The sequence below is a fragment of the Papio anubis genome, chromosome 16 (genome assembly GCF_008728515.1).
Source record: "Papio anubis isolate 15944 chromosome 16, Panubis1.0, whole genome shotgun sequence".
Lineage (NCBI taxonomy): Eukaryota > Metazoa > Chordata > Mammalia > Primates > Cercopithecidae > Papio > Papio anubis.
This window is the reverse complement of record NC_044991.1, coordinates 13,553,877-13,581,285: the sequence shown is the minus strand read 5'-3', so window position 1 is coordinate 13,581,285 and position 27,409 is coordinate 13,553,877. Positions and strand designations below refer to the sequence as shown.

Sequence of the window (27,409 nt, the reverse complement as noted above, 5' to 3'; positions counted from 1 at the left end):
AGAGAGAGGGATCCGTCATCAAGTGCAATACTTCCCCAGTAGACTTGTGGGATATGAGCTGATACCTGGACACAGAATATGACAGACAGTCCTGACTCCTATTAGTGAAGAAGATATTCCCTTTACAATCCTTTTCCTTTCTCTCAAGGAGGAAGTTTGCATTTGGCCCTGGGATGTCTTTAACAGCTCCCCAACAGCTTCTCATTTCTCCTTTAAAAGACAACAGGTTTACCGCAGGCAATGAATATCAACACTATTTTGCTGCATTGTACTTATTTTGTACAGTTACCTTTTATTTATAGCGAAAATCTTTTTTTCATTTACAGAGTAACATGAAGATTCTTCTTTAAATAAATGTATTTCAACAAAAATGAATTGACTTAAAGAAAAAATATTAAGAAAATAATCACAAAGATGGTACACACAGACCATTGAAAGATACGGATGTATACATACATATATCACAAATGATTAAGACTTAAAAAAATATAACCCTCCCAAGAGGTGGGAGCCTCCCAAAGTGGAGCAGGCAAATACAATTTCCATTTGGGGGGATAAGGAAACTGACTTGCAGAGAGGTTTAGTATGTACCTGAGTTTGAATCCTGGTGCTACCAACCATCAGCTGTGTTTCTCCACCTCCCTGGGCCTGTTTCCTAATTGGCAAAATGGGGAATAAAGCACCTGCTTCTCAAGGCTGTTTCCAGATGATGAGAGATGACGCCCAGGCCATGCTGGCACAGAACACACAGCAAAGGTGTGGAGCCCCTTGGGGTCTGAAACATTCAGGACCCTATGGCAGGAGGTGAGACTGTCCCATAATTAAGCTCTTTTCAAGGCACAGACCCAAGACTCAGACAACCCCAAGAAAAGGGAGTTTATTTTGGATATAAAGGCAACAGGAATCCTGACCAAATGGTCGGCAGCCCTCTCGGCAGTAAGTATTTTTGTTTTGGGAGCCCAAGGTCCTCTGCTTAGTGGCTCAACGCTTGTCTACCTTTTCCAGGGAGCCTCGTCCACAAGCACCTGCACCCACGGGCCTCCCTTCCTGAGTTCAAACGCCCGAGACAGAGATGATCTGATTGGCTGGTTCAGGCCGGGGCTACCTGATTGGACAGAGCTTGGTGCCAAGCCCCCTCATAGGCTGCTGGTCAGCCTGTGGGGGCGTGTGGTCAGGTGCCCAATCAGTTATGAGCAGGGCCTATAAGTGCAGGTGCTTGAGGGCTGCCAGGTCAGAGTTAGCTGGGACTGGGTCACTGTCCTGCTGGGATAGAAGGTTGTCTGAGCCATTGCAATGTTATCTGCCTGAGGCAGAGGAAAGATAAGTGGAGGGGTCGTGGTGGGGGGCACGAGAAGGAAGGGCCAGTTGTGTGAGAGGGGGAGGACTGCAAGGTGGAGGGTGAGCCCCTTGCAGTAGGGGGCATGCCAGACCTAATGGGCACGGGACTCTGGCTCTCTGTGTGACTGTCATTTGCAGGGAGCCCAGACGAGGTGGTGCCAGGTAATTAATTCATTCATCCAGGGTATACCATGGGCCACTGGGCACTGTGTCTGGGGCAGTGAAAAGATGATGAGGCCCTGCCCTGTGAAGCTGCCCTTCTGAAGGCCAGTGTGCCAGCCCCTGAGCTGCAGAGGAGACTCTCCGGTGGAGGGGGAGTGGGAGGTCCCAGGCCTGGCAGCATCAGGGCCCACCACTAGGAGGGGACTGCTGCCCGGGCCTCAGACTCCAGGGTTTACTCTCCAGCAGCTTCTCTTGTGGGTCTGTGAAGCCACTGTGGGAAGATGCAGCAGGCGTCCACTTTGTGGGGGCATCTGTGCCCATACTTGGGCCCCAGCATTAAGGATGCAGCAGCCAAGCACTCTGAGGTCTCAGAGATCCCAAGGGAAGAGTAACAGGGCCTCTTTCTCCATCCCTGACAGCCTCTCCCTCCAGCACTGATGCTAGAAGTTTCTGGCAGATTAAGGGAGGCAGTGCTTCCCTCCAGGGGAAGCAAAACCGGCATTTGAAGGGTCAGGGAAGTTTATCACCCAGATAAGGGGGAGCGCACAGCAGGCCCAGGGAATAGCGCATGCAACAGAGGGGATGTGAGGGAGCTCCGAGTGGCTCAGGAGGATGGTAGGAGGACTGCAGAAGGGGCTGTCCCCACACGACACAGGAGGTGCAAGTACCGGGCTGAGAAATGGGGCTGAGGGCAGTGGGGCCTGTGCAAGGTTTTGAACCGAGGAGGAGCATGGCCATATTTGGGTTTTGGAAAGCACATTCAGGCTGCCCTGTGGAGGTGGAGGGGAGGGGAGGAGGCTGGGGCCGAAAACCCAGGGAGGAGGTCAGGGCAAGGAGCCCTGGAGAGCTGTGAGGACTGATACTGGTGAATAGCTGCAGGGCTGGAGAGGAATGATGCTTCAGAGCCTAAACTCGTGGGACTCTGTGATTAAAGAGGGAGTTGGGGAATTACCGCCCCCCTGCAACACACACAGTTCCTGGCTCGGGCAGCAGGACCAGGGAGCAGCAATGGAGGTTTGGAAATGGATGGGCCAAGTGTGCAGGACTGGGTGGGGGCCATCTGGGTGGAGACATCCAGCGGCAACTGGACACTGAGTGTCCTCATCAGTGCACTAAGTACCCTCGACAGGGTCCTCCTCAGGCTCGGCACAGAGCAGGCAGCTGCCTGCCTCCCCGGCCATCTGTCTACACCAAGTGAGTTGGGTCCTGATCCTGGAGTTCTTGGAGGGACAAGTAAGCATCAGTGTTCAGGGGCAGGCGAGCATTAAGGGCCCTGACCTCCCCCTGCCCAGGAGGCCTCGCCCAGGGGAAACTGAATGGCTCCCTGGGGCCAGGGTCAGGGACCTCCTCTCCAGCCTCTCGCAGCACCAGCTCAGGGCGTGGCTGAAAATCCACCAGGTCTGGGACTCCTGGGGTGGGAGGCCCCAGGGGCTGGGGGTCCCAGTCTCTGGGGACTCTCTCCTGCAGGGAAGGGGGTAGCCTCTCTTCACCAGCCCCGCTGCCCCCAGGGGCAGTGCTTGGGGGGCTGGGGCCACCAAGGAGACTTGGGGAGAAGAGCAGCAGGTCATCCCCGGAGGGGAAGGTGCAGTAGGCATCGTCCTCCGCTGACAGAGACCGCAGGGGTTGAGGGGAAGACCCTGTGGGCGCGTCGGCCCCACCCTCATCAGGCTCTTCCTCTGCGCAGGGGTCATAAGTAAAGTACACCTGGCAGGCCTCTATCTCCAAGGCATCCGGGAGGTGGAAGAAGAAGTAACCCTGGTTGGTGAAGCAGCTGGTCAGTGAGCGGTTGCTGCTTAAGCATGAGGGCTCAGGCACCTTGTCCTGCTGCAGGAGCAGCTGTGTCACCTTGTCCCTCTCCAGCACTTCCAGTGGTGAGATCTCAGGCGCCAGGCCGCCAGGGCTGAAGGACGATGAGGGGAAGGGCGAGGAGAGCCACTTCTGGCGGGAGAAAGGCAGGGGGTGGGTGAGTGGGGGCTTCCTTCACCTTCCTTCACCCTCCACCCCTTCCTCTGGATTCTCAGCAGCTCCTAACTCTTCCTCCTGAAGCAGTTGGCCCAGGGATGCCCCCTCCAGGAAGCCCTCCCTGACTATAGCCCCGTACTCCCCCAACTCACCTACTGGCTTGGGGAGCCCTCTGGGCTACCAGCCCGGGGAGACTGCCTGACCCACAGTCCAGCATAGGCCTGCCTGGCTCCCAGTAGTGCCCAGGAATGTTTGCTTGCTGAAGAGTGACTGTTTATTGGACACCTGCTGTGAGCCTGGCACTGTTCTAGATGCAGGGGACCGAGGAAAGCAGAGAATCCTCAAACTGTCCAGTGGGTACTAGCACAAGTGTGTGAATCGACCCATCCAAGCCAAAGCAGAAGGGCGCTGAGAGCACAGCCTGTTCACCTTACAGATGCCCAGAGACGGGACACGCCCCGGCCCCGATCACAGACCAGCAGGCGGCAGAGCTGGGACCCAGGGTCTCCGCTTACACTGTGGTGGGAACGTCTCTTGCGGGAGCTGATGGTTTCCTGATTCACCTCTCCCCCAGTTCCCTGTGGTCCCCACCCCCACCCCCTCCGCCTCCCATCCCCAGAGAGAGGAAAGTGCCCATCAGAGCACTTCTCAGTTGCTCGGGATTCCAGAGAGCCCTGGCAAGGAGTGGGAAGACCCAGGTTCTAGCCCTGGCCCTGGCACTCACTAACTGTGTGACCCTGGGCAGGCTCCTGCACTTCTCTGGGCCTCAGTTTCCACAACAGTTAGCCGCGTCTCTCCTGACTTCCTTGCTGTCACCCATCAGGTCACCAGGGAGACATCAGGTGAGCAAATGGAGATGTAAACACCCAAATAGGGTAAGACACAGACTGCACAGCAGAGTGGGGACAGCAGGCCCTCCTGGTGGTGTGACAGCAGGCCCTCGGGTGGGTGAGTTTGGGAGCCCTGACAACCCTCTGTCCCCGGAACCCTCAGCAGCTGGACTTGGCCCCCTAAGCACAGGGGCCAGGCCCAGTGGGCTCCCCAGGCCTCTGTGCCCAGCATGGGGCTGGCGGGTCCCGTGGATCTATTTCAGATGAATTAATGAACCAGCAATGAATGCCCAGTTCTCCTCTCCAGGGGAAGTCCCTGAGGCTGAGTCAGCTGCTCCACAGACACACACACACACGCTCACATGCATGCACACATGCACACACGTGCACACACCACTCAATTAAATCCGCCCCCTTCCCGCAGCCAGGAGTTATGTCACAAAAGAAAAGGCTGAGGGAGGCAGAAAGGATAAACTGAGGATGGCAAAGAGGGGTCGCTGGCTGGGCAGAGAGGGAAAAAGCACTGTTCGGGTGAGGTTCATGATATCCGGGGCAAGGGCGGGGCCAAGCAGCAGCCCTGAGTTTGCAGCCAGAGAGGGAGCGGCCGGGCCTGTGGTCAGTGCCGGTGAGCCAGGAACCCACTGCCTGTGGCCAGCTACTTCCTGGGCCTGAGCCTCTGCCCACAATGCCCTGAAAGGGGCTTCAGGAGAAGCTCATGCCCCTCACACACACTGCCACACTCGCACACACATTCCAAGATCCTCTGGGAAGTGCGGTGGGCCTTGTGGCCCCTGTGGGTCCTAGGGTAGAAGGGTAGGTCTCTCACCCAGATGCGGAAAAGATGGGGCCGGCTTTGCCAGCCCCAGTCCCCAGCCACATCATACCTTCCTCCTCGGGACCCCGCTCCACACAGTAGACCCAAGGATGCCCTCACGGGAAGCTGGAATGGTTTGCAGCTCCCACCTCACAATGTTCTAGGTCCATAGAATCAGGACTTGAAGCTGGAAGGTATCTGAGCATGCAGCTAATCTAGCTCAGCCTCCAACCAGTTCAATGGGGGAATCTCTATGCTTCTGACACACAGGCAGCCGTGGCTTGCTGGAATACCTTTACAGATGGAATCTTGCTACCCTCAAGGCTGAGGGAAGAATTTTGAGGTAATGCATTCCTGCACATTAAGAGTGCTGCAACTAATGGCCAGGCACAGTGGCTCACGCCTGTAATCCCAGCACTTTGGGAGGCCGAGGTGGGCAGATCACCTGAGATCAGGAGTTCAAGACCAGCGTGACCAACATGGCAAAACCCCATCTCCACTAAAAGTACAAGAATTAGATAAGCATGGTGGTGTGTGCCTGTAATCTCAGCTATTCAGGAGGCTGAGGCAGAAGAATCACTTGAACCTAGGAGGCAGAGGTTGCAGTGAGCTGAGGTCATGCCGTTGCACTCTAACCTGGGTGACAGAGCAAGACTCCGTCTCAAAAAAAAATAAATAAAGAATACTGCAACTAAGATATTCTCATCTTGGGAGTTTTCCAAGGAATTCCAGAAGGGGCCCTTGATCAGCCCTGATAGAGAACTCCAAAGCCAGGTCATGACAGCCCTGGTCCTGCATGGCTTTCCTCGCCCGCCACTCCTCTTGACCTCCCTCTGCCCCTACCTCACCCCACTCTCCAATCTTGGGAGCCTAGAGTAGGGCTAGGGTGGTAAAAAAAAGTACCCCCCACTTCCCCCCTTCATTCTTGAAGCTTCCTGCCTGAAGGGGACACGGGCTGGGGAAGAAGAGACGGCTGAATTTGAGATGGAGTTCAGAGCATTGCTGCTCTGTGGGCCGGCACTTTAAAAATGAATCGGTGTTTTGTGACTCAAAGTGACTGGAAGACTTGTTAGTATCCGTGCTAAGTTATGGAGCCTGCTCAGGAATTTTGGGCAGGGACAGGAGAAGCACGGAGCACGTCTACACAGACAGTAGGGCGGAGAGAGCTAGTGCTGGCAGATCCTGTTCGTTCAGCACACCGGCAACGGTAATACCAGATAGGGAACTTTTTTTTTTTTTTTTAGACGGAGTCTCACTCTGTTGCCCAGACTGGAGTGCAGTGGCGCCATCTTGGCTCACTGTAACCTCCACCTCCTGGGTTCAAGCGATTCTCCTGCCTCAGCCTCCTGAGTAGCTGAGATTACAGACGTGCGCCACCACGCCCGGATGATTTTTGTATTTTTAGTACAGAGGGGGTTTCACCATGTTGGTCAGGCTGGTCTTGAACTCCTGACCTCGTGATCCACCTGCCTCAATCTCCCAAAGTGCTAGGATTACAGGCGTGAGCCACTGCACCCAGCCTGATAGGGTTCTTTTGAACACTAACTGTGTGCCAGGCAAAGTTCTCAGGGCAGGACACATAGTAACACAGTTTTTCTCCCCATCTAACTGGTGGGGAAACTGAGGCCCAGAGAGGCTCTATAGGCCCAAGGTCACACAACCAGAAAGCAGTGGAGCTGGGATTAAAACCCAGGCAGTCTGGCTCAGACGGAAAGTGCCAGAGCTGGAGAAGAGACCCATGCCCACCCTGGAGGCTGCTCACTTCAGCGTTTGGTCTCCTCTCACAAAACGCAAAATTAGCTACTCCCCTACCACCCCCTCATCCCACTCACACCCCTGGCCACCTCTGCCTCTCCGCCCCAGCCTCCTACCTGGACATCTCCTCCATGCTCTGAGGTCAGCTGGGAAAAGAACTTCGAAGGGTCTGGGGTGTGACACTTCAGGACCTTCTTCAGCCTGGACAGAGGAGAGAAGGGAAGGAGGAAGGTGAGAACGGGAAGGGCCATGGTGTCCTGCCATCAGTGCCTACAGCTCTGGATGCCAGGCGCAGAGCCACACCACATTCACTCATGTATTTATTCCACCAATACTAAGTGCTCACTGTGGGAGGACGCTGTGTTGGGCACTGGGGAGACAAGAATAGCCAACAAAAGAGGTCCCTGCTCTCAAGAAGCTGACATTCTGATGGGGAGACAGACACAAAGCATGTTGCAACATCATCATTCATTCCGTGGAGACAGACAGCAGAGTGCTACATGAGACGGGGAGGTGGGGTCAGTGGGGGCGAACACACAAGCCAGGGCGGTCAGGGATGGAGATGGCTAGAAAAAGTAGAGTGAACCAGGAGGAGGGAGAGAGGACAGAGGCTTCCTTGTCAGGGCTGCCATGGATGGTGGTTCAGGTTGTGCACTGCCCAAGGGCATTAGGCTTGGGCAGGAAGTGGGAGAGGTGGTGGTGAGTGAGGCTGAATTCCAGCCCATGTTCTGCTTGCCAAACTGAGTGCCTGGAACCTGTGTACATCGCCCTGAAGAGGCACCATTTTTGATTTGCACAAAGGTTGCACATGACTGGTGGAGGCCCTCAGGGGCTGGGGTGTATTACAACGCAGTAGGCAGCCTCTGAAGAGTGTTAAACAGGAGAATGACATGGTGGAGAAAGGACTGAAGGGGCACAAGAATGACAAGGAGGAGGGCATTCTGGAGGCCACTGAACCCACACCTGGGAGAGGACCTCTCCCCCTACAGGGACATGGTTTCCCTGAAGGCTTGCAGGGAGCTGTGGGTAGAGGGAATGGGTGGGTGGAGGAATGCCTGTCTTCTTGGGAGGAAAGAGGAAACGGGGCTCCAAATACTGCCGAGAACCACGGCTCCAGGACGAGGGTCAGGAGAGCAGCACTCACTACTAACTGGCTATGTGACCTTGGGCAAGTCAGCTGACTTCTCTGGCCAGTCCTGGCATCAGTTAACAGTCAGTGGTAGCCCCTGACTCCCTGCCTTCCCAGTGCTGTGGAAAATGGAGTGAGGTGACGCAGCTAGGCACGATTTGCAAACCTCTTGGGAGAAGCAGGGCTCTCATCAGGGGGCCACATAGCCTGGTCAGAAGTGTCACCTCCTCACCGCTTTGCCCTCCACCAGGTCACGCTCGGCGCAGCAGCCAGAGCCACAGAGGGCAAAGTGGATCCTGTCCCACTCCTGGGGAAACCCTCCATGGCTGCTCGGCACACCGCCCAAGTCCTCACCATGGCCTGAGGTCTCAGGAAGCCTCACTGCCGCCACATGTCCAGGTTCAAGTTCAGCTTCCTCCCCAACCCGCTTCTGTCTCCAGCCACACCGTGTCCCTGCACTCTGTTCCTGGAAGGTTCTTCCCTCCTTCCTGCCCAGGGCCTTTGCACACGCTGTTTCCTCTGCCTGGGACACTCTCCCTATCCCCTCCACCCACCTCCACCATGGGCTCCTGCTTCAGATTTCAACAGAATCACCACTTCCTCGGGGAAACCAGCCCTGGCTACGCCCCAGCCAAGGTTCCCCTCCCTGTTGTCTGCTCCTGATACAGTCAGCAGTCAGTATCCGTGGGTTCCACATTCACGGATTCAGCCAATCCCTGATCAAAAATATTCAGCGGAAAAAAAACCCTCATAGCAATACAACAATAAAAAATAATACAGATTTTTAAAATACAGCATAACAACTATTTACATAGCATTTACATTGTATTAGGTATTATAAGTAATCTAGAGATGGCCTAAAGTCCCTGGGAGGATGTGTGTAGGTTACACGCAAATACACTGCTGTGTTAAATCAGGGACTTGAGGCCGGGCATGGGGGCTCACACCTGTAAACTTAGCATTTTGGGAGGTCGAGGCAAGTGGATCACCTGAGGTCAGGAGTTCGAGACCAGCTTGGCCAACATGGTGAAACCCTGTCTCTACTAAAAATACAAAAAAATTAGCCGGGTGTGGTGTCGTCTCTGTAATCCCAGCTACTCGGGAGGTTGAGGCAGGAGAATCACTTGAACCCTGGAGGTGTAGGTTGCAGTGAGCTGAGATCACACCACTGCACTCCAGCCTAGGTGACAGAGTGAGACTCTGTCTTACAAAAAATAAATTAATTAATTAAAATAAAAATCAGAGACTTGAGTATCCACCGGCTTTGGTATCTACGGGTGGAGAGGGGGGTCCTGTAACAGGTTCCCCATGGATCCCAAGGAATGGCTGTACATCGACATCCTCCTCCGCCATCCTGATCCCGGTGCGTCGTTACACACCTGCAGGATTGTCTGCCTTCCCGCACTGGGCTGTGAGCTGCCTGGAGCTGGGGCGCACGCATGTGGCCTGCCACTGTGTTCCCAGCACTTTGAGCTGTACCTGGCATGCAGCTGGTACTCAGTGAATATGAGAATAAGCGAATGACAGTCAGACCTAGATGGACCGGCGGGGACCCAGACACAGAGACAGCTGACGTGGGCACACGGTTGTCCCCAGTCCTGACAGCAGTGTTCTGGACAGGGCCCCGGGGGCTCTCCCTGGAGGGCTGCACCTCCCACCTTCCCCTCAGGTTGGTTCCACAGGGTCCCCCTGTGGGGATGGGACACAGGGAAAGGCCAGGTTTTGGACAGGAAGGACTCTCCGGAGGGTAGAGGAAGCACGGGTGTATCAGAGCAGGGGGCTCGGTCCAGAATCTGACCCGGCAAGGTGGCATGTGCGCGTGTAAGTGTATGTGTGTGTGTGTGCATGTGTGTATGTGTGCTTGTGTGCGTGTGTGTGCATGTGCATGTATGTGTGTGTCCATGTGTGTGCATGTTGGAGGGGTGGGAGCACGAAGGAAGGGGAGGAGAACCTTCTTACCATGGCCCGGTGTTCCTGCAGTTGATCAGCAAGTACACTAAGATGATGAAGCCGAAGGCCCCGCTGAGGCCCACGAGGAGGTGGCCGAGCCACGGAATGGTGTCCTTCCCAAGGGCTGCCCGGGGGTGGGAGAAACAGCAAGGACAGGGGTTAGAGAAGTGCCGTCAGTCACCCTGGCTCACTCCAACACCCCGGTCCGGGGCCCCGCCAGACACTGCTGCGTCTGGAGGGCTGGGGACAGGGTTCGGCTAAGCCTGTCCTCTCTGGGAAGCCAGATTTGATGCTAAAAAGAAATGACACGGTGGCATTCCAAGAGCTCCTCTGGCTCCAGACAGATCCCATGGGCCCACCTGGTGAGCCTACAGCCCCCCACAGCAGCCTGGGCTCCACCTGGCTGCACCCCTCTCTCCACCTGCCTCCAAACACCACTTAGAGAACCCCAGGTCTTGCTTGAACTTGAACTCAAAATGTGATGCGATGAGGGACAGATGTCCAGCGGACCCGCTGAGGGCCAGGCTGCTTTCATCTCTCGGCCTGATCTGTGAAATGGGTACACTGACTGTCAGCCCCGGCAGAACCCGGGAGTTTGAGATTTCAGGGTGGAGAAAAGTGAAAAGAGCCTTTCTACCCCTCCCCAACTCACAAGGCCCATGGCAAGCCCCGTCCGCTCACTGAACCCCTGTTCCTGTCGGAAAAGCGGGCCCCCTGCAGGGTTACAGCAAGTGAGGCATGGAGCTGACCGCTGTACCCTCACTCCAGGCAGGGAGAGGATGGAGCAGCTCCTCCCCCAGCCACCCCCTCCTGCCTGAGCCCCCTCCCACCCTTGCTGCCCACCAGTACCTGCAGGCTTTGTCCTGAAGGCCAGGGGCTGGCTCCAGGGGCTCCAGGTCGTGAACTCGCCTTGCAGAGGCTTGACCCGCACCTGAAACTCATACTGGGTGTCTGGGGTGAGCGTCTCCAGGCAGATCCATTCCTGCTTCTGCTTGAGGGTCATCAGGGGGGCCTCCTGGGTCAGAGACAGGACCGTCAGCGCTCACCTCACCTCCCATGGCAGGGCCAGGAGGCTGAGCACCACAGCACCCTCCTCAACCCCCGCCAGTTGCACCGCCCCCTTCCTTGCCCCCTAAGGCTCCCTCACTTCCCAGTCGCTGGGGCCTCAAACCCCGGGGTCATCCCCTAAAGCCCAAGTCGTCAGCTAATCAGCTGGTTTCACCTCCAGAACCTGGTTCCACCTCCACAGCCATCCCAGAACCATCCCCGCTCTCCGCGCTGCACTCACCCCAGGCCTGAGCTGCCGCCCTCTCCCAAGCCTGCAGCTGGTCTCTGGTTCCCATCCACCTCACCACCCCGGGTCGCTCTTTTCGCCTCCTCTTGCTCTCCATACACATAGCAGCACCCTGCCTTTGCCGTGGCAGGTCTTTCTAATCTTGCAAAATTCTCCCCAGATCTTTGCAGGTGAGCTCCTTCTGGACGCCCAGGTGTCCAAGGGGCCTTCCCTGGTCACCTGAGTCTGAAATAGGCTGTGCCAGTCACTCTCAAATACCTTGCCCCATTGGGTTTTCTTGGTGGAACTTATCCCTGTCCCATAGCCTCACTATCCCAGACCCTGTCGCTGTGTCTGCTGACTGACTGCCTGCCTGCCCTGCCCCAGTCTGAGATTCCTGAGAATGGAAGTTTGCTGAGCTCACCCTCCACTCTTTCCCCATCATCCAGCGCATAGTAGGTGCTCAGCAAATATTTGTTGAGTGAGCAATTGAGTGAATAAAGAAATGAGTGTAAGTGAATGAATAAGCAACAGACTCACACGGATGTGGAGCAGATGGGCTTTGACACGTGGAGGGGTGGCTTCCCTGGCCTCTGAAAGCCCATGGGGCTGGGCAACTGCCTGTCTCCCGGCTTTCTGAATCTTTCCCTGAACCTGCTGCCAGCCGGATCCCCAGGGTTAAGGGGGCTAGATAAGGATGTGGAAGTCGGGCAGGCAGCCCCAGGCAGTGCAGAAAGAGCACAGGAGTGAACTCAGCCACCCACCATCCACCTGGGGCTGATGGGACCTCGCCGCAATGAAAAAGGGACAGGACAGGGACCAGGACAGGAAGGAGGAACCAGAGCAGGTGGGGACTGGGCCACATTCTCACCTCCCAGGTGTGGCCTGGGGACAGCGTCCGGGCCTCAAACTCCAGATGTCTTTCAAAGTAGTGGGAGGCTTGGGAGATTTCCCAGCTTATGTTGCATCTGTGGGTCTCCACGTGGACGACTTGGAGGGAGATGGGGGCCATCAGGCGAACTGGAGACGAGAAGGGGTAAGGGAGAGCAGCCAGGCATGACCTCCACTTCCCACTTTGTACCTGCCACTCCTCCCTCCTGGCACCCACCCTACCCCCCACCCAAAGCCCTGGTCCCTCCCTGCCTCCCTCCCTGCCTCCAGGCCTCTCTCAATGATCACCTCTTCAGAGAAGCCTTCCCTGACCACTCACCACTCTGCATCCCCCTTGCCCGTTTCATTTTTATTCCCAGTGCTTATCATTACCTGACCTATGAAATATATGGTTTGATTTCTTTATTCATTTTCTGCCTCCCCCAGCAGACTGTGAGCTCCTTGAGGGCAGGGACTTGGTTGTCTGCTGAGTCCTTGGCGCCTGGAAGATTACCTGGCACTTGGTTCAGTAGCTGCTGGATGGATGAATGATTCACCGCAGCTTTTCTCTGCACTTAGAATTGACCTGAGAGCTTTCCATGGATCATCTCATTCATTTCAAGTGTGAATATAACACTGTGTGATTCTGAAGTTAAATGAATCTCAGTTTCTATACTTCTGAGACTCTATAGAACCACATAAGCGATAAGCAGATGCTGAGTGCTGACTACATGGTAAGCAGTTTCTGTGTCTCAGTTCAAAGATGCCTTACAAGCCTGGTGGGTAGGCAACTCTGATTCTCCCCAAAACTCAGGCTCGGAAAGATTCGATAGTCTGCCAGTCAGATCACATCCAGGTCAGGCCTGACTCTCACTTTCCACCCCACTGCTTCCCTGGAGATGGACCCCAAGGTCAGCAGGCAGGCACTCAGGCATTCAGCAACCCTTCCCAGACCACTGTCCTGATGAGATCTAGTGCTGGGTGCGTGGCAAGGAGACAAAGGGGTGGCAGAGACTCTGCCCTCAGGGTGCTCACGGCCCAGTGAAAGAGACAGGCCTACAATCAGGCAGTGACAACGCAGGACATACATTCCCAGAAAGAGGAGGTACAAAGGGCTAGGGGAGTCTAGGAAGGCCTCCTGGAGGAAGTGACTCTCAACTAAGCCTCGAAACATGAGTGGGAATTTTCCAGGTTCAAGAAGGATTCCAGTGGGATCAGCATGCGCAAGGGCTCAGAGGCATGAATAGGCAAGGTGGGTTTGGAGAGCTGGCCTTTGGTTGCAGCAGAAATATAGGCCTCAAGAGGAGGAGTGCCAGGGAGGAGGCCCAAGGCTGGATCCTGAGTGGCCTTGAATGCCAGAGTAAGGAGCCAGGACATCATCCCGAGAGCAGCGGGCAGTGAGGTGGTCAGATGTGGGTATGGAAGCTTAGGGGGAGAGAGGCTGGAGCAGGGAGGATCCCAGAGGAGGTGGGAGGAAGGAGGTGCCCAGCCCTGCCCCAGCCCCACCCTGGCTTCCTCACTCACGGTTCTCAAAGGGTTTGAAGTCCTGGATGGCCATCATCCTCCATCGCACCCCTTCACGGCACATCACCCTCAGGGTGACGATGTCCACTGCGGTCAGTTTCTGAGACTGCAAGGGAAGGAGGGCAGGGGTGAAACTTCTAGCAGCTGGGGGCAGGGGAAGGGGGAGGCCACAGGGATGACCAGGGAAGGATGGGAGCTTCTCCACATGCCCCACCACCCAAGGCAAGGGCAGCAAACGTTTTCTGTAAAACGTTTTCTGTAAAAGGCCACATCATAACTATTTTTGGCTTTACAGGCCACACGATCTCCGTCACAATGACTCAACTCCGCCACTGTAGTGTGACGCATACACTGACAACATGTAAATGACTATCAGGGCCATGTTACAATAAAACTTTATTTACAAACACAGGCAGTGGGCTGGATATGGCCTGTGGATCAAGGTAGTTTACCAACGCCTGATCTAAAATGAAGTGAGCTGCCTTGAGAGGGAGTGAGCTCCCTGTCACAGGAGGCATGCAAGCTGAGAAGCCCCCACAAAGGTACAGGTCTGGAACTGTACCTGTTTAACATTTTTCAGTGTGAAAGGCCCTCCCCTCCCCTATCTCTTCCCATCCCTATGCCTTGAATTTTCTGGAAGAAAACGGCCAGGTATTGAGCATCTCGTGTGAGCAGCCACTGCTCAGATGCCTTAGCCCCTCAATGCACACAGCATCCATCCCATGGTATGGGTGGGAAGCCTGAGGCTTGGGCTGGTCAAGGGACCTGCCCCAGGTCATGCAGCTGGACAGCAGGGGAGCCCAGGTTTAAACCCAGGTCCTCTGTGTCCCCCTACAGCGTGATTGCATCTCCGAGTCCTGGCCTGTCATGCCTGACAGAGGGCTGCCGAGTGAGCAGCTTAGAGCAGCCTCCCACTGTAGAGGTGCCAACCCTGCAGCCCGGCAGCCCTGCGGGAGGAAGCTCCAGTGCAGGCCTCTTAGGATCTGGGGTCCAGGATGCTGATTTCATGGCCAGGACCTCGGGCACAGTCCCTCTGATCTGCATAAGACCCGCTATGAGCAAACCTTGAACCTCATCATTAGAATTCCCCAAACTGGCCAGTTCCTCTCCACCCCATAGACCCTGTCCTAGCCTTCTTATAGCTGCTATGCAGACTAGATTTTCCCAGGTAATAGTAGTCTCATTATTATTACTATTATTGTTATAAAAATATTGCCAGTCATACATTCTCATGAGCACTCACACCGTGCCAGGCACTCTTGAGAGCACTTTACATATATTATCTCATTTAATTCTGTCAACACCCTTGGACACAGGCACCATCACTATTTCCATTCTATAGCTGAGGAGACTGAAGCACAGAGAACCTTAGGGACTTGCCTGAGGTCACACAGCTAAGAAATGGTGGAACCAGGATCAGAAACCAGGCCACCTACAGAGCTCCCTGCTGGGCACAGCGTCCGGTTCCAGAGGCTATGATTTTCTCAGCTACACTGTGTGACTCCATCTTCACACTCTCCTGCCCCTCAAGAAGACACATAACCTGATGGTGGTTGGAAGATGTGGTCTGGGTGTCCTTGGAGCCCGCTGCTGCCCAGGATGCTTTGACAGACAATAATTTGATGTACACCCATCTGAACATGGCCACATGCCCTGCAAGAGGCAGCCTAGTGCAATGGTGCAAAGCCCGAACTGGGAGTCCACAGGCTTGGGTTCAATCCCAGCTCTGCACTTCCTGGCTGTGTGACCTTGGGCAAGGACCATACCTCTTTGAGCCTCAGTGTCTTCATTGGTAAGAAAGAGACAGTGCTGATGTCTACCCATGGGGCCGTAGGTGATGGCAGCAGCTGCCCATCTGGAGTGGCCGCTGCTAAAACTCTGGCTGCAGTGGGGAGGCGTAGCTGGGGCCTCCTGCTCCACGGGGCGGGTAGGAGCCCTGCCCTCCCAGGCAGGGCTGCAGCTGCCTAAGTCTTGGCCGTGGGCCCAGACCTCCTGTTGCTCTTGGGGGCTGGGATCAGGCAAAAGCCCCACTCTCGTGGGTGCAGCTGCAGGCACCCAAGTCGCAACTGCAGAGCCAGGCGTCCCTGCACTCTCAGGGGCTGGGAAGGTCTCCGCTGCCTCCGCAGGCTCAGAGCTGTCTGTTCTCACTGCCTGGGCTCTCCCCTGCTTCTGGCACCAGATCTGATCCTGGAGGCACGATCGGGGCTACACACTCCGTGGATCCAGCGCGAGTTGAGGACAAGCGGGACCCCCGCCCCTTCTGAGGTAGCCAGGACCTCTCCTGGGGCAGCTGCAGCTTCCCAAGCCTGGACCCAGGCATCTCTGCTCCCCCTACAAGCTCAGGGGTGTCTGCTCCCACTGTCTGGCCTCCCCCTGCTCCAGTGCCCCGCTCCAATCTCAGAGCGGGGCCAAGCCCAGGCACTACCACAGCCTGGCACGCTCGAGGCAGCACTGACTCACTGGCTCCAGCTGCCTTGGCCTCCTCTGGACTTTAGGTGCCAATGAGCACAGGGGGCTGGGAAGCCACGGGGGCGCAGGGGGCAGCTTGACACTGGCCTGCAGGTGCCCCTTGGCCCGAGCAGCCTGGGCAGAAGGGGGCGGGTCTCTGGTGAGGTCCCACCTTCAGGCTGGGGCGGGCCTGAAAAACAAGGCCCTTGTTGGGCCTTGACCCAACAAAGTAGGTGCCATTATTATGCCCATTTTACAGAAGGGGAGATTAGGGCACAGGGGTTGCCCAATGACACCCAACTGGCGAGCCAGGGCTGGAGCATCCAGCTCCAGAGTCTACACCCTTCGCCCCCCACACTGCGCTGCACTGCCAAGAGCTGGGTGTGGTCATTACAGTTACTGGAGTGCTGTCTTACTTGATAAGGAACACAAGTGTCACAGGAGCCACGAAGCGCAGGGGAGACGGCAGGAGCAGAAGATGCCTCACATACAGAGGGCACGTCAGCCCTGGGGCAGGCCTAAGTCCGTGCCCTGGGGCGTCACCTGTTTTCCTCTGCCTCCTCCTCAGCGCTGGGCATCCTGCTTGGCCACAGCCCCGGCCACTGGGCCCCCGTTCTTCCCCTGGCATCCGGCCCACCCTGAGATCGCAGCCCGGAGCTGGGAGACCACCTTCTCCCTGCACTCTCTCCCTGGGTGGGTTACTCACATCTGGGGTTCCGAGGATCAGGTTGCAGGCCCAGGATGCTTGACTCACAGGGAGCAGCTCACAGGTTTGGTTCCACCGCCTTTCATGGCAAAAGACCCTCCTTAGAAAAACAGGAAGGACCCACACAACTGGCCCAAGGGACCTTTCTCAGATGTCTCTGCTGCCAGGATGGCACCAGGCAGCAAGGCCAGGCTGGGGCTCCTTTGCCAACCTCCGTGAGGGGCACTGCCTCCCCGACTGGCTCCATGGTATTCCTCCCTCATGGGTACCTTGTCCTGCCCCCTCATCCCAGCCTGCTCCCACAGCAGCTGGAGTGATCTAGAAACACAAACCAGTTCAAGACAGGCAGTCTTCCCCACCTAGAGCCCTCCAAAGCTCCATGAGGCTTAGGATGAAGACAGATCCTTAATTAGGCCTTCAGAGCCCTGTGGAATCACCACCCACCCAGAAGCCAGGGCCCGAACCTGCTTTGCCCCTCCATCTGCCTCCCCATTTTCCCCCCTCCCACACCCTATGGAATCCACCAGGGCCCAGCCACCTCTCTGTGACCTTCCTTCCCCTTCTCCCTGACTCCAACAAGCCTACCTGGGGTCAGTCCCTCACTCACTGGCCACCTGGATGTTTACATCACAGTGACATCTCTCTCCCAGCCCCCAGTCACCCCAACCACTCCCAGGTTCCCTGCCCCCACAGCTGCCTACAGGGTCTCTCAAAATCCAAGATTATCCAAAAAGCTTGGGGACCCTCCTTTCTCCCCACTTCCTCTCTGCTTGCCTCTAGAGTAGAGTCCAGCCTTGGCATAGCAGGCTTGCAGCTCAGTGTCCCCAAACTACCCTGTCCAGTTCATCCCCAGCCCCTCCTCTGCAGCCTGGACTCCACCCAGGTTCTAGAAGTCTACATAGCTGACTTCCAAATTATCTTAAACGATCCCTTGATTCCAGGTCTGGGCCCTAACTCCCGTGATTCGAACAGTCTGTGGGTCCCATTAGTCCAAGATTCTGTAAATGGAGGCCAATGCATAGGATCCAGAATATGAGATCCCACCATCCTAAGATTCTGCAGTGTGGCCAGTGGGCTCACCGTCTGTCCGGCCAGGCGTGGACTTGGCAGGAAGTGTCCTGCAGAGCCCCATCTTGGCTCCAGACACAGGAGATGTTGGCTCTCGAGTTGTAGAAGCATGTGAACTGGGAAGTGCCTGCTGGGCAAGACGAGGTGTGAGTGCTGACTGCAGGTGCCCACGGCCCCCCAAGGCATGCCCGCTGCCCCTGCACCTGGCACCCACGCCTGCCAGAGGAGAAGGTGGGTAAGTCTGGCAAGCAGAGAAGGGATTCAAGGACCCACTTCAGAGAGGAGGAAATGGAGCCTCAGAGCCTGCAAGTTCCCACAGGCAAACTAAGGCAAGGCAGGGACAGAAAGTAGCACATGCCTGTGGCTTGGAGTGTGTGTGTGTGTGTGTGTGTGTGTACATTCGTGCATGCATGCCAGGGCGGGGGTCTGGGACAGAGGATGAGGCAGGAGGTGGACACCTGGTCTCTGGCCCCATCCCCTTCTGGCAAGAGGTTTTAGCAGGGCCTTAGCCATCTCCCTGTAGGGAAAACACAGCTGTTCAGATGTCAGAGTCCTTACCGTTCACCGCTGCAGATGCCGAAGGGGTAGCCAGGGGCAGGAGGAGGATGAGGAGGGGCAGACGCCAGGACAGAGCAAGGGTCGCCATTACATCCACAAGGTGGAGCCGAGGAAGGAAGCCCTGATGGGAGAGGAGAAAGAGAGAGCACATGTGAATACACATCCCAGGTCTCACTGCCCCTAGAGGCAGGCTGGGCCCGCGCCCTCAGTGTGCATGGTCTGCACTCCCCGGTGCCAGCTCAGTCCAGCCCCAGGGCCTTTGCACCTGCTAGTCCCACCACCCCACACATGCTCACACCCTTCCTTCAAGTTTCTGCTCAACTGCCGCCTCCTTCGAGAGGTCTTCCTTGACTAGAATACATAAAGAAGCACCCATCGTGGCCAGGCGTGTGGCTCACGCCTGTAATCCCAGCACACTGGGAGGCTGAAGCAGGCAAATCACCTGAGGTCAGGAGTTTGAGACCAGCCTGACCAATATGGTGAAACCCTGTCGCTACTAAAAATACAAAAATTAGCCGGCCATGGTGGTGGGCGCCTGTAATCCCAGCTACTCAGGAGGCTGAGACAGAAGAACTGCTTGAACCCAGGAGGCGGAGGTTGCAGTGAGCCGAGATGGCGCCACTGCACTCCAGCCTGGACAACAGAGTAAGACTCTGTCTCAAAAAAAAAAAAAAAAAAAAAAAAGAAGCACCCTTTGTTAGTCACCACTCCCTGACATTTTCATCACAGCATTATTTATTTGTTGTTTATTGACTGATTTATGTTTTCCTCTGTCTCTCTTCACAAACACACACAGAGTCACGTAAGCTCACTAAGGACAGGTATTTTTGTGTTTTGTTCGTTGCTAGGTCCACAGTTCCTAGAACAGTGCCCGGCACATAGTAGGCATCGGGCAAAAAAATTCTTGAACAAAGAAGTGATGGAATAAATATAGACAGAGCTAAAGTCAGCAGGCAGAGGGGCTTCCAGAGGGCTCTGAGGCTAGCCCCTGCCTCTGCCCCTCACTCTCCCTCGAGGGAGGTGAGGCAATGGTGTGAAGGCATCAGGACATGAACTCGGAGAGGCAGAAAAGCAGACAGGAGCTTTGATCTCAACACCGAAGACCCCTAGAGGACAGGGGAAACTGAGGCACAGAGGGCTGCAGTAGCCTTTATGGAGGACCTTGTCCACGCTCGTACTCCCCTACCTGCCTGGAAGCTCTCCCTGGAGGCAGGGCCAGGTTGGTCACCCAGATTATACCCCAGGGAGGAAAGAGACATGAAATATCTAAGCCAGTCCTGTCACAGGGAGGCTCAAAAGGTTTCCCGGAGTGCCTATTATGCACTGGCCGCTGGCCGCTGGCCGGTGCTTTTTGTTTGTTTGTTTGTTTTTGTTTTTGAGACAAAGCCTTGCTTCTCAGGGAACCTCTAGCCGACCATGGACGCTCCCGTTCAGCACACGGGTGAGGCAAGACCACGACTGTCACAGTGGAAACGGGAAAGAAACGTAGCTGCCCCTACCCTCTGCAGGGGCTGGGTGTGCGGAGGGGAATGAGAAAGTGAGCACATGGTCACTCCGGGAAGATAAGGGGACTGCTTCCAGGAGAGGTGTTTGGAGCAGGCGAAGCGGGGAGGCCGGGAGATGAGGAGGGAGCTTTCCAGGGAAAGGTGAGGGTGGCCTCAGTCAGAGGGGCAGAAGCAGAGGGGCAGGAGCAGAGCGGACAGGAGCAGGTGAGTCGAGACATGCAGAGGAGGTGGAGTGTCCTTCCCTCCCTCCTGCTCTTCCATTCTGAGAGCTGCCAAGTCCCCTGGGCATAGGGCGTTTTTCCCCTCTGTTCTCCCTTCTCCAGCGGCTCCGAACTCGAGCTCTCATTCCCCTTCCCTTCTCTCTCTGAGTCTCTCACTGGCTCTAACCCTCAGCTTCCAAGGGTCTTTCTCCAGCTCAGCCCCAAGCCTCCACGTCCCTCCCAATGGTCTGCAGGACCCCCTCACAGCGGGTGCTCCTGGACCCAGCAAAAACCCAGCTCATCCCTGGCTCTTCTCCTATCTGACTTTCAGTTCTGGGACAATTGTACCCTTCCTGTTCCAGGGGACCTTTGCCCCCATACCTAGCCAGCCAGGACACTCCATAGACAGCAGGACAGCAGGTCCATAGACACCAATGACTACTTGTTGTCTCTTCCCTGCCCTCACTGGGCCAGCCTCGTGCCATTCTAGCCCAGACCACAGCACGATCCCATCTGTAGGCTCTCACCTGCCTTCCCTGAAGCCCCCCTCCAACCACCCACCTCCCTGCCCAGGAACCTGCAGTGGCCCTGTTGCAACCAAAGCCTAAATTCCCACTTTCAGGGCTTTCTGGGACCGGGATGAGGTCAGTCAACCCTTCCAGACTGCCCTCACAGCAGCAGGTGCATGTACCCAGGCCAAAGCACATACACGCCGCACCTACCTGCCTGCACAAGCCAGTGGCTCCAGGTGGCCAGGAAACCGACACTCACCCTCCAAAGGTTCTTCCCAAGTCTATCCTTTCCCTGGGTCCCCTACAGATCCTGCCATCCTTCAAGCCCCTTTCAAACGGGCCCTCATGCCTTTTTCCAAGAAGTCCTCCCTGATTTCCGTGATGGAGGGCGAGGGCTTCCTCTTCTGAGTGCCTTGCTCCTCCCTCTAGGCTGGCAGCAGCAGGGCCAGCATTGGCCAGGGGCTGGCCCACCAGTATACTTGCTCCAGGGACTGTTGAGCACAGGGCCGAGCACACAGTCGGTGCTCAATGAATGTAGTGAAATGAATGAGTGTAGTCAGAGGCCTCAGTACTGCAAAGAAAAGCAGAGCTCTTTGGGTGGCCCTGGATTGTCTCGTGGCTTACATCGGAGCCAGCATGGAACAGGGACCCGCGCCCTGGTCCCGAGAGCCATGGGTTCCATCTCCTAAGGCAGATGTCACAGGAGGGAGAGTCAGAGGCCCGCACATTGTCAGAGCTGCAAAGGTTCTCTGAGCAAGCCCAGTCACTTATTCTACGTTTGAGGACGTTGAGGTCCAGAGGTGGGAAAGCCTTGCAGAAGGTCACATCAGGAGCCCAGCACAGAGCTGGGATCAGAACCCCCCTCCACACTGCTCTGCCACCCCCTTAACCACACCAAAACCATTGGCCGACGGGTTGCTGTAAACCAGGCTCCATTTGAAACTCTTTAAACGCAGCAATAAGGGCCTCTGGCAGGGATACTCTTATCATCCCCATTTTCCAATGAGGAAACGGGAGGCACACAGAGGTGAAGTGCGTTGCCTAACTGGAATCTGAATCAGTGCAGACTGCCCAGTGCCCAGGCAGGGATCCTCCCCTCCCGGAACTCCCCAGACGCGTCTTCCCACCACGACAGCTCACACGACAGTAAATATACACTGGTGACCTAATAATACTCATGACGTGTACTGAGCACATATTCTACGCCAGGCCTTGGGCCAAGGGCCTCACATATGCCAGCTTATCTAAGCTGCCCAACGGCTTTATTATCCCATTCCACAGATGAGGAAGCTAAGGCTCCAAGTCCCTAACTTGCCCAGGGTCATATACACAGCAAGAGGCGGAGCTAGGCCTCCAGGCTCACTCTCTCAAGCTGTCCCACCCTGCCAGACACTGGTCCCAGAGGTGACACTGGTCCCAGAGGTAACACCGGTCCCAGAGGTCAGGCTGCCACCCTCCCTGCCCTGGGAGTCAGGACCCAGCAGCTCACAGACAAACCGGCAGGTGCTTCTCCTGGGCACCATGGGTTCACCTTTGCCTGGCCCACTGTCTCCATAGGAGGGCGAGCTCCCCAGGGTGGGGGCTGCTTACCTCTTTCTTGGGATCCTCAATAGCAGAGGGCACAGGGTTGGGACTCCAAAGAGTGCATAGCCCAACCAGGGACTCCCACAGCCTCTGTGCCCCTTCACGCTCAATCATGTCAGCCTGGCCCTGGGGCAAGGGGACCATCAATGTTTTGTGTGGGTGTCACCCCAGGTCGGGCCCAGCCTCAGGATGACCCCATGCCCAGCACAAGACCTGCAGAGAGCTCCAGTGTGGGAGGAAGGTGCTGGGGGACAAAGGGGTGCCAGGTCAAAGGAAGGTTAGGTGCAAACCACAGGCCCAGTCTCGAGGCAGCCAGGCAGGAGGAGAAAGCGCCATCTGGAGTCTGCTTCCTGCCGTCTGGAGCCCAGGGGTGCCGCGATGCTTGGAGAGGGCAGAGTCCGGGGAGGACGGTGTGGGAGTGCCAGAGGGGCGCAGAGCTGAGGGAGTGCCTGACAGTCACTGAGGCTGCACCCTCATTCTGCAAGGGGGAAGCTGAGTTTCAGGGAGGCCAAGGAACCCACTCAAGGTCGCACAGCGAGGAGAAGCCCAGCCTCGGGTGACAGCAAGTGGAGCCCGGGACCTCGAGTTTGAGCACCCCCTCCTGGGTTCTCAGGCATACCCATACGTGCCCTGTCGTTCATGACTCTGAAACCGGTCACACCCACAGATGCCTACGTCCCCACCACAACCCTGCAAGGTGGGTCTCACTGCCCCATTTGATCCATGCCAGAACTGAAGCTCAGAGCGGCTGACCCCAGCCATCTGATTTCCAGAAAGATGGTGCTGGGGACAGGGACTGGCGCCTGCTCTCTCTCTGCCTGCACGGTCCTGAGCACTCGGGGATAGTTCGGCGTTTAGCCCCCTCTACAGCCGCACGAGGAGGCTCTAGTATGCTTCCTTTTTGCCAGATGAGGAGACTGAAACACAGGTCAGCCTCTTGCCCAGGCAAGAAGGGCGTAGAGCTAGGATTTGAACCTGGTGAGGTGCAGTTTGGGGCCCCTGCTGCCATCAGGGGTACGTGGTGGCTGGGGCAGGGCGGTAAAGCAGGAGTTCGGGAGCCCATGGTGCATGCCACCTGACCTCCGAACTCGATGGGGCCTATGTCCCCTCGTCCTCTCTGGCCATCTCCACCTGCCACCCCCGTGCTGCCACACACAGTGCTTGTCTCTTGCTATTTAACTTCAGGGGCTTCCCCAGCCGGGTGCGGGACCCTGGCTATGGGGGAAGGAAGGGAACCTTGGGGATAGCTCAGCCCCTCACTCCACCTCCCTCCCCCGAGGTGCTACAAACACAGTTAAGGGTGGGAGGCTTCGGCCCCCAGGAGAGGAGAGAGCATGAGCTCCAGGCAGCCCCAAAGATGGGGTCCCATCCCCAATGCCTGGAGATGCTACTGACCTAGCCAGTCATGCAGCCAAGGGAGAGACAAATCCAGACTCAAACCCAGGGCTCTGCCTCCAGCCTGGGGCTCCCAGAGGCCTCGCAGCACACTTCACTTCACAGATGGCTCTCCAAGGGGACCCTTCTCTCCCCACTTACTCCACACGCCTCCTGATGAGCACTCGACACAGAGATGCCTCCCCCAGTATATGGGCCCCACTCCACAGAGGTCAGGAGGGGGCTCCTGCCTGTCCCACCCCATATCCCATACCTTCTCTGGGCACCTAGGCTATCCACCCACCCCTTCTCCACCTCTCCGGGTTGGGGGCCCGGCACACAGGGCCCAGGGAAGCCCCCCATCCCATAGCAGCCCCTAGCCTCCCCTGAACGGGTTGGGAAGGAGGGGTGACCTGGGACTGGGGAACGCTTTTTCCTCCAGCCCGGAGCCCTGAGAGCTGGGCCTACGCCCTCCCCAGGGGAATTCTAAGATAAAGTTGGGGGGATGGGAGGACCGGCAGAAACTGCTGGGGGAACTGAGTCAAAGCTGAAAGTCTTCTCTGTGACTTTCACTGCCAGCCCCCTGGCTGGTCCCACAGGGGCCGGGAGGGAGGCAGGGGAGCATCACCTGGCTGAGGCATGGGGCGGTGGCAGCGCGCGCTCTCCAGTCCTCCCCGCTGCTGGGACCGTGGCCATCTCTCCAGGGCCCTGCTCAGCTCTGGCCCAGGAGACGGCTGCGGCTGCTGGGGCCACAAAAACTAAAAGCCCAGAGCCAGCCCACTTCCTGTGCAGAGGATAGAGGGGCAAGGCCTGGGGTGGAGAGGCGGGGAGACGAGGCTTATGAGAAAGCCTGAAACTCCTCAAGCACCCAGGGCCAGATAAAGATCTGCCTCCTACGCTGGGGGCGGCACACATACACACACACACACACACTCACACACACACACTCACTGTCAAATAGGGGCCTAGCTGCACACAGGAGCTAAGGGAACACAGACCCTCCCTCTCTCCCCTCCTACATCACCCCCATGCCCACTCACACGGGCTACCCAACACCTCTGATGCCTCCATCCGGTCACACACATACCCACTAACACGTAGGCTTCACACAAGCAGGTCCCTCTAGGTGACCCCAGAGTCTCACCAGCCTGCAACGCACCATCTTTCAGAGACTCCCTTTTCACCTCGCCTTCCAGAAAGCCCCTTACTCCATTTAGCATTCAGACACAACTGGTTTTTTTTAATTTTTAATTTTGTGGGCATGTGGTAGGTGTCTATATTCATGAGGCACATGAGCTATTTTGATACAGGCATACAATGTGTGATAATCACATCAGGGTAAATGGGGTATCCATCACCTCAAGTATTTATCCTTTCTTTGTGTTATAATCCAAATATACTCTTTTAGTTATTTTTAAATGTACAATAAATTATTGTTGACAAAAGTCACCCTGTTATGCTATCAAATACTAGATCTTATTCATTCTATCTAATTATGTTTTTGTATCCAACAACCGTCCCCACCCCCCCAACCGCCACTGCCCTTCCCACCTCCATCACCGCCCTTCCCATTTCCATGAATTCAATTGTTTTAATTTTTAGCTCCCACAAATAAGTGAGAACATGTGAACTTTGTCTTTCTGTGCCTGGCCTGTTTCACTTAATATAATGACCTGCAGTTTCAAACATGTTGCAAAGACAGGATCTCATTCTTTTTTATGGCTGAATAGTACTCCATTATGTATACGTAGCACATTTTCTTTATTCATTCATCTATTGATGGGCACTTAGGTTGCGTCCAAATCCTAGGTATTGTGAACAGTGCTACAATAAATGTGGGAATGCAGATATCTCTTCCATATATTGATTTCCTTTTTTCTGGGTATATACTCAGCAGTCGGATCGCTGGATTATATGGTAGTTCTGTTTTTAGTGTTTTGAGGAATCTTCAAACTGTTCTTTATAGTGGTTGTACTGACTTACATTCCCACCAACAGTGTACGAGGGTCCCCTTTTCTCCCCATCCTCATCAGCATTCATCATTGCCTACCTTTTGGATAAAAGTCATTTTAACTGAGGTGAGATAATATCTCATTGTAATTTCGATGTGCATTTCTCTGATGATCAATGATGTTGAATACCTTTTCATAGACCTGTTTGCCATTCATGTTTCCTTTTGAGAACTATCTATTCAGATCATTTGCCCAATTTTTAATGGAATTGCTATATTTTTTTTTCTGTAAAGATGTTTGAGCTCCTTATCTATTCTGGTTATTAATCCCTTGTCAGATAGTTAGTTTGCAAATGTTTTCTCCAATTCTGTGGATTGTCTCTTCACTTTGCTGATTGTATCCTTTGCTGTGCAGAGGCCTTTTAACTTGATGTGATCTCATCTGTCATTTTTGCTTTGGTTACCTGTGCTTGTGGGGCATTGCTCAAGAAATCTTTGCCTAGTCCCATGTCCTAAAGAGTTTCTCCAATGTTTCTTTATAGTAGTTTCATAGTTTGAGGTCTCAGATTTAAGTCTTTAATCCATTTGGATTTGATTTTTGTATATGAAGAGAGATATCCAGTTTTCCCAGCACCATTTATTGAGAAGACTGTCCTTTCCCCACAGGTATGTTTTTGGCACCTTTGTTGTAAATGAGTTCACTGTGGGTGTGTGGATTTTTTTCTGGGTTCCCTATTCTGACCAATGGTTCATTGGTCAATGTGTCTGTTTTTATGCTAGTGCCATGTTGTTTTAGTTACTGTAACTCTGCGGTATAATTTGAAATCAGATAATGTGATTTGTCCAGCTTTGTTCTTTTTACTTAGGATAGCTTTGGCTACTCTGCATCTTTTGTGGTTCCATATAAATTTGACGATTATTTTTTCTATTTCTGTGAAGAATGTCATTAGTATTTTGATAGGGATTACATTGAATCTGTATATTTCTTTGGGTGGTAAGGACATTTTAACAATATTGATTCTTCCAATCTGTAAACATGGAATACCTTTTTATTTTTTGTGTCTTCTTCAGTTTCTTGCACCAAACGTTTTATAGTTTTCATTATAGAGATCTTTCACTTATTTGGTTATGTTTATTCCTAGGTATTTTATTTTATTTGTAGCTATTCCTAATGGAGTTATTTTCTTGATTTCTTTTTCAGATTGTTTGCTGTTGGTACACAGAAATACTGCTAATTTTTGTATGTTGATTTTGTATTCTGCAACTTAATTGAATTTGTTTATCAGTTCTCGTAGTTTTGCGGTGGAGTTTGTAGGCTTTTTGATATATAAGATCATATTGTCTACAAACAAGGATAATTTGACTTCTTCCTTTCCAATCTGGATGCCCTTTACTTCTTTCTCTTGTCTGTTTGCTCTAGCTAGCACTTCCCAGAGATGACTATCAGGTCTTTGTGAACAATTTGACAGCCACTTATTGAACATTCTAGAACCTTCCTCTTCCTCTCAAGTCATGGTTCCTAACCTTTTACCCCCTTTCTTGGCAGGGGAGAAGGGTGGTGTGGGAGCTCAGCTCAGGGCTCTTTTTTTTTTAATGATGAAAACTTATGAACTGGTCTTTAGAAAACTGCACATCCTTATGTGCTGCATCACAGCCCCATAGACCTTGTGAAGTTCCATCCTCGGAGCCCAGAAGCAGCAGCTCTGCTTCTTCCCTTTCCTGATTCCTTGCTTCAGAGGGGTTTTATTGCAGGCTGTGGCCTCTTTTTTTTGTTTTTTTTTTTTTTGTTTGTTTTTGTTTTTTTTTTGAGACAGAGTCTAGCTCTGTCACCCAGGCTGGAGTGCAGTGGCACAATCTCGGCTCACCGCAACCTCTGCCCACAAAGTTCAAGCGATT

General features: G+C 54.7%; 1 protein-coding gene across 7 annotated transcripts; it reads right to left on the bottom strand.

Moving 5' to 3' along the window:
- Window positions 1-256: 256 nt before the first annotated feature.
- IL2RB (interleukin 2 receptor subunit beta) lies at window positions 257-24,369 on the bottom strand. Of its 7 annotated transcripts, XM_021921519.2 has the most exons (11): window positions 24,191-24,349; window positions 22,402-22,666; window positions 18,388-18,508; window positions 17,842-17,959; window positions 16,762-16,840; window positions 13,608-13,713; window positions 12,085-12,233; window positions 10,790-10,955; window positions 9,950-10,064; window positions 6,978-7,062; window positions 257-3,438 (listed from the first exon to the last, which is right to left on the bottom strand). In XM_021921519.2, exons 3-11 carry the CDS (start codon window positions 18,473-18,475, stop codon window positions 2,686-2,688), a joined length of 1,659 nt encoding a protein of 552 aa, XP_021777211.1. In that variant the 5' UTR covers window positions 18,476-18,508; window positions 22,402-22,666; window positions 24,191-24,349; the 3' UTR covers window positions 257-2,685. The 7 variants fall into 7 exon arrangements, with proteins under 7 accessions (XP_021777211.1, XP_003905545.1, XP_021777210.1 ...); XM_003905496.4 differs by lacking the exon at window positions 22,402-22,666 and having other exon boundaries at window positions 17,842-17,956; window positions 24,191-24,369; XM_021921518.2 differs by lacking the exon at window positions 22,402-22,666 and having other exon boundaries at window positions 24,191-24,348.
- Window positions 24,370-27,409: the final 3,040 nt, after the last annotated feature.

What these genes read in the sequence shown, in the direction of transcription:
- IL2RB (XM_031656323.1), bottom strand. Translation starts at nt 22,332, where the DNA reads ATGGTCCCCTTGCCCCAGGGCCAGGCTGACATGATTGAGCGTGAAGGG. An exon ending in TTGAGGATCCCAAGAAAGAG is followed by an intron (nt 18,509 to 22,194) that starts GTAAGCAGCCCC and finishes CTCTCCCATCAG; the next exon opens with GGCTTCCTTCCTCGGCTCCA. An exon ending in TGATCCTCGGAACCCCAGAT is followed by an intron (nt 13,714 to 16,761) that starts GTGAGTAACCCA and finishes CTTCCCTTGCAG; the next exon opens with TCTCAGAAACTGACCGCAGT.